At 36.5% G+C, this 15,654-nt stretch overlaps 1 protein-coding gene across 1 annotated transcript; it reads right to left on the bottom strand.

Moving 5' to 3' along the window:
* Nucleotides 1-2,855: 2,855 nt before the first annotated feature.
* LOC107058490 (uncharacterized) lies at nt 2,856-5,166 on the bottom strand. The gene is made up of 3 exons (XM_015304277.1): nt 3,412-5,166; nt 3,128-3,277; nt 2,856-3,056 (listed from the first exon to the last, which is right to left on the bottom strand). Exons 1-3 carry the CDS (start codon nt 5,164-5,166, stop codon nt 2,856-2,858), a joined length of 2,106 nt encoding a protein of 701 aa, XP_015159763.1.
* Nucleotides 5,167-15,654: the final 10,488 nt, after the last annotated feature.

The following is a 15,654-nucleotide window of genomic DNA, read 5'->3' as shown; positions in this document are numbered from 1 at the left end:
CCTTTAAGTTAGTATTGGAATTAGTTATTATAATTAATGTTTAGTTATTTTTGACAATAATTAATAAGGGTAAAAATGGAAAATTATGTTCAATTTATGTCCTAACCTACTTTTCTTAAAGGGTGTGAAACACCTCAAAGCTAAAGTTAATATGGAATGGAGGGAGTATTCTATATAGGGATATTTCTACTGAAGTCCTGGTGCACTATATAGGCTGTTGGAAATCAGATTGATTGAAAAATAAAAAACCACTCAACTGACCTATAAGTTTTCTAGCTGAATCTTTATTTTTTCAAGGGCGTTTCAAAAGAAGTTATATATAGATTTCTATTGTAGCTTAGTCACGTCTTTGAATTTTAATGTGAAAAACACTTCTTTCTCTGAATAGGGAACATTTCTTTGCTAATTAGATTGCTAAGACTCTTCCTTTGAACTTCTTTTAAGGCGGATATCTTGTTGTGATAAAGAAGTCGGGACTCTTGGTTGAACTATTTTTTTGGAGGTAAGATACTGATAAATTTAATTGAATCTTCTACGTCACAGATCCCAGTCATTGTAGATGGGTTGTTGGATGCCTTTCTGCTTCACATCTAAGAGGTTGTAGTTTATGGAGTCTTGAACACTGCTACTTATAAAATCAGTATAGCAATTTAGTTTGTGTTATTCATCGTAGAATATTTATTTATTATGTTCAAATATATAAGAGAAGTTTGGAAGCATACGGGTCAATATATGAAAATATGTCCTTAAACTAACTTTGAAAAGACGAAGGGTACACTTAAAAAATAAAAGGAGACATGAACGTTGAGATTTAAGGTGGGTCTTTCATTGCTTTAAATATGAATGTAAGTTTTTCTTCAAAGAAATTGATTTCTCTTTGACTTGTATTTCTATTTTTTCAAAAATATTTATTTATTTCCATTAAACAAATGAAATTATTTGAAGTGGAAGTATCCTTTGGTGTAAAGTAAATATTTCTGCACGGATATAAGATTTTGTGCCGTTTTTGTTATTTCATTATTTATCTATGTTGCACGCCAATAAACACTAATAGTTCTTCATCATCCTTTTTTCCTACATGCTCGCTTTGTATCCAGCAGTCAAAGAAGTGTTCTGTTATTTATTGAAATGATGATATAAATGAGGTTTCAGATAAGTTTGGTGCTGCTGCTCTTTCAATATTAATAGATGTTGTGTTGCCGCAATTGCTGCTTCTCCAGGAAGACATTTTTCTCTACACAAATAAGTTTTGTGCTTCAATAACATTGACACGAACATACCATAGCCTAGGAGAATGGTACACTTTTTTGTGGATTTGGCTGGACTGCACTGACATATATTTGAACTATCTACATATGTATGGAAAGCTTAAGGAAATGCTTCGTCAGCTTGTGTACCAATCCACACAACAAGCATCAGTTCCCTTTTTTTTTCCTCCCCTTTCTTTTTTCTAGGCGATACTACTCTAGATTCAATAGAGTAACTGGAGCAACTCGGGTTGGAACTTCATGCTGATTGACTCGAACAATCCCAATAAAGTCATCTTTAAATATATCCTTATCCTTGACCACAACATCCAAAACAGAAGACTACATTCTTTCTTTAACAAAAGCAAATAGTACTGTATTCCATTCTGGACTTTTGATCTTTCTCAAAGTGTTGTGTCTCCTTTGTAGTTCCCAACTCTTACTTCAACATAAGGGTCAAGACTTCTTGTGATATCTTTGGAAAGCAAACATTGTGCTTTCACGACTCTTACAAACAGGAATTGAATAGGCTCACCGAGGTCACATGTGCTGAATGTTGTGAAGAAACTCCATTAACGGGAGTAAAGAAAGATTAAGAGAGAGTTAAGAGAGACTCTAAGAGAAAAGAAGAAAATAATGTTCATTCATATATTTCCTATAAGCTAACATCCTATATATATATACAGATATTTAGGCATAAATGTCAGCTGTTATTTTTCTAACTAACTAGATTCCTTTCCTAACTAACTTCTTATTCACTAATTAACTAACAAACTGAATATATGACTAATACAAGCCTTTCAACACCCCCCCTCAAGCTAAGAATTGGAAAATACATTTTTCATTCCAAGCTTGTCAATTAGTGCTTCATGTTGTGGTTTGCACAACCCTTTAGTAAGTAAATCTGCTTGTTGTTCTCTTGTTCCTAAGTGTTGTGTTTGAATGAGTCCTTCAAGTATCTTCTCTCTTACAAAGTGGCAATCTATGTCGAAATGCTTTGTTCTCTCATGAAAAATTGGATGAGCTGCTATTTGAATAGCAGCTTTGTTGTCACAGAATAGCTTTACAGGCAACTTAACATTTATTCCCAATTCCTTGAATAAGCCTTTTAACCAGACAATTTCAGCCACTGTAGTAGCCATACTTCTGAACTCTGCTTCTGCAGAACTCCTTGAAATTGACCTCCAAGACACCAATGCACCTCCCAGCTTTATTATGTAGCCAGTTACTGACCTTCTTGTTTCTACACAAGCTCCCCAGTCTGAGTCACAATAAGCTACTAGTTCATTTTCCTTATTGCTTGGCATAAACAATCCAAGACCTATTGTCCCCTTTATATATCTCACTACTCTAAGTGTTGCTTCCATGTGAGATAGTTTTGGTGAGTGCATGTATTGACTAAGAGCTTGAACTACAAAAGCTATATCAGGCCTAGTCATAGTTAAGTATAGCAACCTTCCTATTAATCTCTGATATTTTCCACAATCATCAAGAAGTATGTCTTCTGTACTATCTTTCTTTCATGTGCATTCATCAAACATAATAGATGTCAACTTGTGATTGAACTCCAAGGGAGTAGATGAGGGCTTACAACCTGCTAGTCCCAACTTAGACACAAGCTTGAAACCTTAGTGCTCTAGCCATGTTAAGAATGGATCTATGTTTCCTCTCAACCACTCCATTTTGTTGAGGAGTGTAAACACATGAACTCTGATGCAAAATGCCATTTGTCTTGAATAGATCATTCACTTGAGAATTGAAAAACTCTGTCCCATTATCTGTTCTTATACACTTTACACCTAGACCAAACTGAGTTTTCACCATGCACAAAAATTCTTTAGAACAACTACAGTATCTGATTTGGTATGCAGTAAAAATACCCAAGTATACCTAGACATATCATCCACTAGTGTTAAAAAATATATCTTGCCAGCATAATTAGGAACTCTATAAGGCCCCCAGACATCACCATGCACAATATCGAAAACTGAAGCAGAACTGGATATACTGGTAGGAAAAGGCAGTCTTGACTGCTTAGCAATTGGACATACAGAACAGTTATGATCATGTATAAGTACAATGTTTTATACCTTTTATTCTACTGAGCACTTTTAAAGGGGGCATGCCCAAGTCTCTTATGCCATAGGCTAGTTTCAGAACTAACAGTAGAAGTAAAAATAATAGGACTAGCTCTTGTACATGAAGCTTCAGTTGCACAGCCTTCAGAAGAGTCTTGACCATGTGGAAGATTTGTTGTGATATCAGTATTGAGTATATAAAGTCCTTGATTCTCTTTACCAATCCCCAGGACCCTCCCATTGAAGAGATCCTGAAAGATGCAGAAGTCAGGAAAAAACACAACAGCACAGCCCAATTGTTTTGTTAGTTGTGAGACAGATAGAAGATTATACTTGAACTCAGGAATAAATAACACATCTTTCACCATTTTGTCTTTCAAAACCAATGATTCACCAACATGACTAATAGAAACCTGATCACCAGTGGGCAAATTTACTTTCATATTACCCTTAACATCAAGATTCTTGGACCGACTCATTAAACTAAAATTGTGAACCATATGGTTAGAAGCACCAGTATCTATGATCCAATTAGCATGAGTCATATCAGTCATGAGAGCTGTGATAATACCTGATGTACCTGCAGTAGCCACGTTAGCCATTGTGTCCATCTCTTTGCCCTTGCCTTTTCTGAGCATCTGCAAAATCTGATTATATTGTTCATGTGTGAACATTGACATTCCCTGTGTGCTCTGTGCACCTGCTGAGGTAGAATTAGTGGAAGAATCATATCCTCTAGCATTTGAACTTACAGAAGAGTCAAACACCCCTGAGTCACTGCTAGCAGAAGCATTGTTTGCATGAGAAGGTGTTCCTCCCTTTTTCTTAGGGTAACCATGAAGCTTGTAACATGTTTCTTTAGTGTGTCCTTTATAGTGACAAAACTCACAGTAGAGTTGTGGTCTTCCAGTAGAGTAATTATTCCTTCCATCACTATAGTTCCTATTTCTATATCCGCCATTGTTCCCACCATTCGAAAATGTAGAAGGACCTCCCCCTGACCCTGAAGATGTACCACTGTTATTGTAATATCCATTATTCCCAGATTGAGAACCAAGAGTCATTCTGTTACTCATAAATGTTGTTTCTAACAGAACTTCTGTATAGGAAGAACCATTGCTCGCACCATGCATTCTTTGACTCTCAACATTAATTATCATAGCATAAGCTTGATTAACATTTGGAACAGGAATCTGCATCAGAACTTGACTTCTAGCATGTGCATAAGACTCATTAAGACCCATCAGAAACTGCCATAATTTTTGAAATTGAAAGTGTTCTGTGTATTGTTTAGATTCAGGACAAGCACAGGAAGGATGAGGGATAAGTGTTTCCACTTCATCCCAAAGTTCTCTTAACCTAGAAAAATAGGTGGACACAGAAGTGGTTCCTTGAGAGAATGTAACTATTTCTTTATGAAGATAAAAGGCCCTAGAAGCATTGACCTTGTCAAATCTCTCACGAAGATCTTCCCATACTGTATTAGCATCAGATCCATAGATCACCGTGCTAATTAAACTCTTAGATACAATATTCATGATCCAGCCTAGAACAATAGCATTACACCTATCCCATACAACAAGTAAAGACTCAGAATACATTTCCTTTTTACATGTTCCTAGTAGAAATCCTAACTTGTTTTTTCCAAGAAACACAAGTTTCAAGGATTTACTCCATAACGAATAGTTTTCAGAACCTAGTAACTGAATCGAAATTAGAACAGAACATTGAGTATCCGATGGATGAATGAACAGAGGATGATTGTGATCAATTGGCCCTGGAATTGCACTTGGAAGTTGTTGACCTTCAACTGGTGCAACTTCGTCAGTAGCAAATGGCATAATTGACCAAGAATTGATCTTCAAACACTGTAGAAATATACTCGACCTTCAACTCAAGAAGAATCTAATCAAATCTACAACCAAGAACTTGAGAAATTAACAGAAGAAAACCGAGAATCCCCAATGCTCTGATACCATGTGAAGAAACTCCATTAACGGGAGTAAAGAAAGATTAAGGGAGAGTTAAGAGAGACTCTAAGAGAAAAGAAGAAAATAATGTTCATTCATATATTTCCTATAAGCTAACATCCTATATATATATACAGATAGTTAGGCATAAATGCTAGCTGTTATTTTCTAACTAACTAGATTCCTTTCCTAACTAGCTTCTTATTCACTAATTAACTAACAAACTGAATATATGACTAATACAAGCCTTTCAATAAATGTTCTGCCACCTCGAGAAAACAGAGAAACAGAGAAATGAGATATCCAAACTGAAATTACAATTGCCTAATTTAGATGCCTACTTTTGCTATTTATCAAATCTAGCACTTCACGAACTGCACTTTCTTCCCCTTGTCCACGTTCTCGTCACCCAATTCCCACAACGAAATCAGTTAGCCTTGTTGATGGAGTTGCTTCTTTTCAAAACCCCACTCTCCTGCTGAGTGTGTGTTCACGGTGGCTGCTGATGTGTCCTCCAAGTCAGCTTGTGGGGTCACAACAATACTCCCTTCCTGAAAAGGAACCTTGTCCTCAAGAAGGTTCATAGAAGTCTCAGGAATAATATTGGCCATGTATCGATCAGGTTCAAAGGAGTAACTTGTTGAACAGGTGTACCTATACAACGTTTGAGCATGGATATGTGAAATACTAGATGTATGCGAGCATTGTCAGGTAGTTCTATTTTGAACGCAACATCTCCAATGAGTTTGAGGATTTTGAAAGGCCCAAAATAACGTCTTCCCAATTTAGGATGTTGGTGAAGGCGAACAGTGTTCTGGCGATAAGATTTAAGTTTGACATAGACCCATTCTCCCACCTGTCAGCAAGACTTTTCATTCGATTCTATGCACGAGCTAAGTTAGCCTTAAGGGGAATGTACCGAGCCACGGTAGGTGGGTCTCTACCATACGACACTCGAAATGGAGTCATCCCAACGGAGGACTGATATGTAGTGTTGTACCAGTGTTCTGCCCATGGTAAATATCGCAACCCATTTGGTGATGCGTACCGATAATTGGGAAAGAAATCGAACTAAGCCTAAAGAGCAAATTAACTAATTGTTCTTGAACAGGTTCTGTAGAACAGAGGAATTGAGAAGAGAAAGAGAGAGAACTGTTTATTGATCCTTTACAATTCGATACCTTTACAATTGGGGTTGATCTCCTATTTATACACGTGAAGTAAAACAGACTCCCATAGTTAGTTATAACTAACTTGGCTACAGTGTTAACCGACTAACAACTAACACGTGTGACTCACATGACCACTAACCGAACTAATGACTTATTTATTAATTGGCACATATCAATACTTCCCCCTTGAGACCATCCTTGTCCTCAAGGATGAAAAGAAGGGAACTGTTGAATGAATGACTGGTAATCCTCCCAGGTACTATCTTCCTCAGCCGTGTTAAACCACTTGATCAACAATTGAGTAAGTGGTTTGCCATGTCGTTTGATCAATCGTCTGTCAATAATAGCTTCTGGTGCCAGCAACACATGTCCATCGTCTGAGCGAACCAAAGGTAGAACAACAGAAGCAGTGTGGTCGCCCAACTTCCTCTTGAGCTGAGAGATGTGGAAAGTAGGATGGACCTTAGCATTAGGGGGTAAATCGAGAGTATAAGCAACAGAACCCACTCTTCCTATGATTTGAAAAGGTCCAAAAAACTTTGCAGCCAACTTCTGGAAGGTGTAGGCTTTCAATGATACTTGTCTGTATGGCTGAAACTTCACATATACCCAATCTCCTACTGCATACTCCCTTTCAGTCCTCCCTTTATCAGCCTGTGTTTTCATCCTGTTCTGAGCTCGTGCCAAATGAGACTTGAGACTCCTTAGAGTAGCCTCTGAGATGTGGAAAGTAGGATGGACCTTAGCATTAGGGGGTAAATCGAGAGTATAAGCAACAGAACCCACTCTTCCTATGATTTGAAAAGGTCCAAAAAACTTTGCAGCCAACTTCTGGAAGGTATGGGCATTCAATGATACTTGTCTGTATGGCTGTAACTTCACATATACCCAATCTCCTACTGCATACTCCCTTTCAGTCCTCCCTTTATCAGCCTGTGTTTTCATCCTGTTCTGAGCTCGTGCCAAATAAGATTTGAGACTCCTTAGAGTAGCCTCCCTAGCTTGTAGACTTCTATCCACTAGATCCAACTTAGATTCAAATGCCATGTAAGGGAGAAGGGGTGGTGGTTTCTGTCCATAAACCACCTCATAGGGGGTTAAGTTGATAGAGGTGTGGAAGGTGGTGTTGTACCACCATTCAGCCAGTGAGAGCCATTGCGGCCATTCTTTAGGCTTATCAAAAGTCATACATCTCAGATACCCTTCTAAACACCTGTTAACCACTTCAGTTTGGCCATCAGTTTGTGGGTAGTAGGCAGTTGAAGTGAGAAGAGACACCTTCTGCAGTCTAAACAACTCCTTCCAAAATTTGCTAGTGAACACAACATCTCTGTCAAATACAATTGTCTGGGCATGCCATGAAGTTTGAACACCCCATCCATAAACAACTGAGCCACCTCTAAAGCTGTGTAGGGATGTTTTAGGGCCATGAAGTGGGCAGCTTTACTCAGTCTATCAACCACCACAAAAATAGCTTCTTTGCCTGCAGCCTTAGGAATACCCTCAATGAAGTCCATGGAAATATCTTGCCACACCTTATAAGGAATAGGCAAAGGTTGTAGCAGGCCAGGGTATGCAACATTCTCACCTTTACATTGTTGACAAACCGCACAGTGCCTAACAAATGAATAAACATCAGGTTTCATTCCCTTCCAGAAGAAATCCTGCTTTAATCTTTGTAGAGTCGCCCTCATGCCTGAATGACCACCTCTAGAACTGGTGTGATAGAAATCCATCAGGTCTTTTTTCAGAGTAGGGACATAGCCTACTATTATCTTGCCATTTCTACTTAACAGCCCAGCATGAAACTTAAAATAGGCTTATGACCTCCCGCTCCTTGAATCTGATGGATCAACTTCTGTAAGGAAGGGTCCTATGACCAAGAAGCCTTAACTGCTTCGAATAGTTGAGACTCCACTCCAGAGATATTGTTAAGCTGAACTAGATCATCCTTCCTTGAAAGGGCATCGGCCACCACATTATCTTTCCCTTTCTTATAATCAATAGAATAGTCATAGCCAAGCAGCTTAATCAACCACTTTTGCTGACTTGGTGTAGTAATTCTCTGTTCTAACAGGTACTTTAGGCTATGGTGATCAGTCTTAATCACAAATGGTCTGCCCAATAGGTATGGTCTCCATTTCTGTACTGCAGATACCAATGCAAGTAACTCTCTCTCATAGACTGATAATGCTTGATTCTTCACACATAACCCTTGACTGAAAAAAACAATTGGTCTATTGTCTTGAAGCAACACAGCGCCAATCCCTCCTCTAGATGCATCAGTTTCGACCACAAAGCTCTTGGAAAAATTTGGGAGGGCCAACACAGGTGCTGAGGTAATGGCAACTTTCAGTTCTTCAAAGGCTGTAGAAGCTGCAGGATTCCAATGAAAAGTGCCCTTCTTAAGGAGATCATAAAGAGGTCTAGCAGTGATCCCAAAACCCTGTATAAATCTTCTATAGTAACCAGCAAGGCCAAGGAACCCCCTCAAGGCCTTAAGAGTAATTGGTTGAGGCCAATTCAGCACTGCTTCCACCTTATGGGTGAGGTAGTCAATCTGCTGAGCACCAAAGGCACATTTGCTCTTCTTCACAAACAACACATGGGATCTCAGTATCCTGAAAGTTTCCCTCAAGTGAGACAAGTGAGCATTCCAGCTTTGGCTATAGACTAGAATATCATCAAAAAATACAAGTATGAATTTTCTGAGATGTGGTTGAAAAATCTGGTTCATGAGGCTCTGAAATGTGGAAGGGGCATTGGTTAAGCCAAAAGGCATGACCATAAATTCATAATGGCCCTGATGTGTTCTAAATGCAGTTTTTGGGATATCAGATTCAAACATCCTGATCTGATGGTAGCCAGATCTTAAATCCAATTTAGAAAATACTTAGCACCATGGAGTTCATCCAATAACTCTTCAATCACTGGAATAGGGAATTTATCTTTCACAGTATGGCTATTCAGTTCTCTATAGTCTACACACATTCTCCAAGTACCATCTTTTTTCTTCACCATGACAATAGGTGAGGAGTAGGGACTGGTACTATGTCTAATTACCCTCGAGTGAAGCATGTCCTCCACCATTTTCTCAATTTCTTCCTTTTGTACTGTAGGATATCTGTATGGTCTAATGTTTATAGAAGATGTCCCATCTTGCAACATAATCTTGTGATCATGGAGTCTAGATGGTGGTAGGTCTTTGGGAACTTCGAACAAATCACTATATTCCTCTGAGATGCACTCTAGATCATTAACCTCTTCTACATCACTGTCTGGAACTGCCTCAATTGATAACAAGCTGTCATTTTCCTCCTCTTTATAAACCCCAAACGAAATCATACAAAGCTCTGCTGGTTTTGCTAGCAACTTGTCCATGTTGTCCTGATGAACCATCTTTACTGCAGCAGGTTGTATTCCTCTTAAGGAAATTTTGCGCCTCATAATAGTGAACTCCATTTTTAGCCTCCTGAAATTCCACATAATGTCTCCTAATGTTATCAGCCACTGAATTCCCAAAACCATGTTGCATCCACCAATAGGCAAAACTAACATGTCAGAATCAAATGAAACCCCTTGCATTTTCCAATCCAGTTTCTTGCACACATAATTGCTCTGGATTTTCTTGCCATCAGCAACCGATACAGCAAAAGGTGAGATAGCTGTCATCACACACCCCAACTTCTTTGTTGTATTCAAGTCAAGGAAATTGTGTGTGCTGCCCGTATCAATCAACACATGCACTGCCTTGCCCTTCACCGACACAGTAACTCGCATGGTTCTAAAATCATGGGATCCATTCATAGCATGTATAGATACATGAGGTAAAATGGCCCCTTCATTATCAGTCTTTAGGCCTTGACCAATTATGGTAAAAAATTCAGTAGGGTCTACCATTATGTCATCCTCTATTTCTTTGGGTTCTCCTTCTCCTTCTTCTACTTCCATGTAGAATAGTTGCCTCTTTTTCTAACAAACATGACCATAACTGTATTTCTCATCACGGTTAAAACACAGACCCTTACTCCTTTTTTCCTCCATTTCAGCTGGTGACAACAACTTGGCATGCTTAAGTTGAGGCTTTGGGTTGTTGGCCAAGGTGGGGTTTGGAAATTTAGAAGTAGTTGGGGTATGCTTCGTTGGTTGGTTGGATCCATAGAAAAAAGAAGAATTAGTAGCAGCAAATCTGTGTATATTTCTGGGATTGGAAAGTACTGATAGTTCAGAAAACACTTGCTTTTGGACAACTAGAGTTTGTTCTTGTATTCTAGCTAGGTTAACCGCTTTAGCTAGTGACCTTGGTGCGAGCATCTTAACAGGTAAACCGATTTCTGGTTTCAATCCTCTAACAAAGCAACTAACAATCTGGTCTTCTGATAATTCAACCCTAGTGGGTAGTTCATCAAAAAGATCGACATAGTCTTGAACAGAGTTTACCTATCTCAAATCCATGAAATCACCCATTGGATCGTCAAATAGTTCAGCTCCAAACCTGGCAAAGAGGCTTCCGACATACTCAGTCTATCGTGGCCATTCCTTGGAAATTCTGTGCTTCATATTAGATTGGTGCCATTGGAGTGCCTTACCCTCGAAATTGCAAGATGCCAACTTAACCCTTGAGTCATCTGGAGTTTCGTCTACATCGAAGAACTGTTCACATCTGTAAATCCATGCCCTCAACCCCTGTCCATCAAATTTAGGGAAATCCATCTGATAGTTATGAGTTGGCAATTGATAATTTCCAGATCTATTTCCATCTCTAGGAACTCCTTCAGTTGTTGGTCTGGTACCTTGGTACCTCCATTGTTGTTCATAGACGTCGCGAACAACCTTCGAAATTCGTCCATGGCTTGAGCCACACTAGCATCCACTGATTGTCAAATCTCTGCAACAGAGCTGGTTACACCTTCCATGGAGTGTTTGAGACTATCAACTTCCTTGCGCTACTCCTGCATCCGAGTATTGTGATCTCCCATTGTTACAGATCAGAGAATCACTTGCTCTGATACCAATGATGCGTACCGATAATTTGGAAAGAAATCGAACTAAGCCTAAAGAGCAAATTAACTAATTGCTCTTGAACAGCTGGTTCTGTAGAACAGAGGAATTGAGAAGAGAAAGAGAGAGAACTGTTTATTGATCCTTTACAATTCGATACCTTTACAATTGGGGTTGATCTCCTATTTATACAAGTGAAGTAAAACAGACTCCCATAGTTAGTTATAACTAATTTGGCTACAATGTTAACCGACTAACAACTAACACGTGTGACTCACATGACCACTAACCGAACTAACGACTTATTTATTAATTGGCACATATCATTTGGTGAGAGCATCAACGACGAAACAATGTAAATATTGCTCCACGCATTTGCTCAGAGCATCAGATTGATCGGATGAATTAATGAAAAAAAATGACACCGAATACTATCCTTAAAATGGGCTGGTGAAAGTAATCTTGTTATCATAATATCCAGTCAAAAAAGTAAAAATCAGTTATATTATTATATTAAATTGTATTAATGCAGGAAATAGATATACTTGAATTTGACCCTTGGGAAGTAGAAAATTTCATTTAGTTTGTGTGTGGGGGCAGGATGCTGTAAATTTGAATAGCTTATACCTACTAAGTTTGTACTATAATTATTTAATATTTATTCCCTGCTTAGTTTTTGATAAATAAATTACTAATATATTAAATATGCTTATTTTGTTATTCTAACTTGCTAGATCCAATATAGTTGTTGTATAAAGTGGGATAACAAGTCAACAATTGGGCTTACGATGAATAACTCAAGTGGTTGGCCGCAAAATGAAATTGTTTCCTTATAAAAAGAGAAGAAGGAGCTTGTTTATTTATAATTGAGAGAGTCAACATTGATTTATTTACTATGCTCAACTAGAACAGAAGTCATTTGTTAGAACCTGGTCCACCCAAAAAGACCAAATGACCAAATTCATTGTCGCCAGTTTGTTTATCACTCACTTGGTAGAGCGCACTGGCATCTTCAAACTTTGACAAAGGACCAGTATTTGTAGTTTTCCCAGCAGAATTGAGAACGGAAATCTTTCTACAATATGCATCGACGGAGGTGTCACGTTGAGGGAATTGTCCTGTACCCATTGGAGGGAAAGTAGGTCCTGAACTAAATGCCTCTCCACCCCATGCCGCCTTTGATGCAAAATTCTTTAATCCCCCTCCAAACAGTTCTGCTGGCCAATAACCAAGCTGTGTAGAATCAGAACCATAACGTAGCCACCAATTTCCATTTATCAAATCCTGAAAATTGATCCAAAATTCATAAATTATAATAATACTAATACTAATATTCATTATGTATGTATGTATGTACCTTTTGAATATAAAACCTCTCCTCGAATATATTTCCATCTTTGGAAACATGTGGGAATATATGGTCCAGGGGTATTTGTCCATTCACTATTATGAATCCTTTGCAACGTGTGTTGAAGCATTGAGTTGTGCCAGACTGTTTGATTTAACACTAGCGATTAGTTAACCAACTATGAGTAAAGATAATATTATAATTAATTGAATGAACCTTACTTTGAATAATACGAAAAATCGTGCACGAGTATCACCATAAAGAATTGGATCCACCTACATCAATTAATATTCATTGTCAATCTATGGAAATTGAAAATGATTTGGAACAAGCAAAGTTAAATAAACTTACACGCCAACCAGCTTGTATTTGGTCACGACCATTTTGTAACTTCACGACAGATGCACTCCATTGGTTATTTTGAACCTTTGGAGCGTAAATGCTCATCCACGCACCAGCTCCCGTAAACTTATTATTTTGGTCATCTGATGTTTCTTCTAGAGCAAACTGAAATAAGATAACACATACATTGATCGATAACAATTTTATGTGTGACTAGGATAATTAATCAAAGCAATTAATATAAGGATCGGGGTAAATTACGTGAAAGATGCCGTTAGCATAACTAGCATTAAATCGATCCGCATTTTGTTCTCTAATGAGATCTTCCTTAGTAGTTCTTCTTATAGGAACGGTTCCCTTGGGACAACCTCCATCTTTTAATATCTTGGCGGTGTTTCTCAATGTTGAGGGTTCTTCGTCTCTTTTTGTTAGAGAAAAAGTTGGTTTCATCTGCATAACAAAATTTCAAGGAGTCATTTTTACTTTCATAATTCAACAATAATGAAGTTCGTTTAAATAGATATATATGTAGTACACATACCTGAGGATGATAAGTATGATTTTTTAGCAATGGATGATCAAATGCCGGCTGTTGATAGAAATCTACGCAATCATAGATATCTCCATATTCGGTCTACAAAATGATTATATATAGTGTTTGTTATTAATTAATTTATTCCAATCTTTTTCTGTACTAAAAGGATATAATTGAAAGAAGAAAAAATTAGGTACTAACCTTAATAGTTTTAACTGCTGGCTTATTTAAAAGCTGTAATCTCCTCTCCAATGCTTCGTCTTCTTGCTTGGTTAAGCCCTCAACTATATCATAATTAAGAAAAAACATAATTGCAATAAGAAATGATACAACTTTTAGATGCATCCGTGTGATCTTCATCCTATCAAAATTAAGAATTATACAAATAAATTAATTATTTAACTTATAATACAAAGAAAGAAGAGGAGAAGAACCTTTATATAAGAATCACAAAGGCATTTCATAACGGTAATTGATTTCCTTAATTAATAATTAAATTGATTGATTCTTTTCATTGATTTTGTAACCATAATTTTGATTGATTTTGTAACCGTAATTTTGATTGATTTGGTAACCGTAGTTTAATTTTATTCTTCTCATTGATTTTCCTTAATAAATTATATTGATTCTTCTAATTATTCTATCCGTCAATTAATTCATCATATGGGATTTCCTCATTGTTCTTACTTATATATGGAAACTTATCTATTTCCTACAAAAAATTAGATAGTGGAAAGAGAAAATCTGTATTAATAAATGAGAGCTTATATCGTACAATAAAATGAATTCAATCTCTAATTGAGGTATATATATTAACGTACACTACATAAAAAAAATATGATCTTTACTGATATTTAATTAATTAACGATAATAGCTTAATTGTGGCTAAAAATACAATGTAAATGTCCCTAAATCCTATAGCGATACTTGGATCCAATGACAAATGTCGATAAAGATTTTAGCATTCCTTGTTACTGTGTATATTTTATTGCCGCTAAAAACTATTTTTATTGTATAGTGGTACAAAATATGTAATGGAAAAATCATTCCAAAATCATATATAAATATATATATTCATCACTTGATAAGAAACAAATAAAATGAAGCTAAAAGATTTTATTAAGTTTATTTTATGCCATTTTGGGCTAAGAACAATGTTTGAATAATTAATAAGATCATTATATGTGCCGTTTCATTGAATCTTTCCAAACCTATATATATATATAAAGGTGGAACATAAGTCCGCTGATGTGGCATGCCTCATTGATCAGGAAATGAATTTATATATTTTCTCAGATTTTGTTGATTTTCTTAGCATTTTTTCTTCATTTTTATTACAAAGAATTAAAATTAAAAAAGTAAAATAAAAATGCACAAGATAAATGATACTGCCGTTTTAAAACGTCTATAAACGTGGTCATATTAAAAGTCAATTTCTAATTAATTTCTTACCTTTTAATTATACTTTAATGCTATTTCAAGTCCATAAAAACTACCACTAAAAGCTTCATTTTACTTTATTTTTGTTTTACCTTCCTCCTCTCCCTTCTTTTAGTCATTTTCCTTACTCATTTAAATATTATTTTTCTTCTGTAACTCCTTTCACATGGCTTTTTAAATAATTATTATTCATCCTTCATTTGTTTATATTTTTATTTGTAATGTAAAGATTTTATAAAAATATGCTAACATAAATTTTGTTTTTTATTTCAGGTTCTATAAGTAGAGATTTACGATTTCAAATTTGGACAACCTTTAAAAAAAACAGATGATATTATAGAAAAAGGTAAGATGGAGATGTTCCATATTTAAATTGCATAAATATGTGTACTTAATTACATGAAAAATATATTTTCTAAATATGTATCTAGGTGGGATTTTTCATGATATGTATCCAGAATTAAATGTCAAAGGTATGATTTCTTTGTATTTTCTTGTATAATATGTGACATTTCTCTAT

The sequence above is a fragment of the Solanum tuberosum genome, unplaced genomic scaffold (genome assembly GCF_000226075.1).
Source record: "Solanum tuberosum cultivar DM 1-3 516 R44 unplaced genomic scaffold, SolTub_3.0 scf00530, whole genome shotgun sequence".
NCBI classification, from domain to species: domain Eukaryota; kingdom Viridiplantae; phylum Streptophyta; class Magnoliopsida; order Solanales; family Solanaceae; genus Solanum; species Solanum tuberosum.
This window is presented reverse-complemented; position numbering and strand designations above follow the sequence as displayed.

Coding starts and splice junctions, on each gene's coding strand:
- LOC107058490 (XM_015304277.1), bottom strand. CDS start 5,166: ATGCCATTTGCTACTGACGAAGTTGCACCAGTTGAAGGTCAACAACTT. Junction 3,278..3,411: donor CTATTATTTTTACTTCTACT/GTTAGTTCTGAA, acceptor ATTGCTAAGCAG/TCAAGACTGCCTTTTCCTAC. Junction 3,057..3,127: donor ATATGTCTAGGTATACTTGG/GTATTTTTACTG, acceptor GTGAAAACTCAG/TTTGGTCTAGGTGTAAAGTG.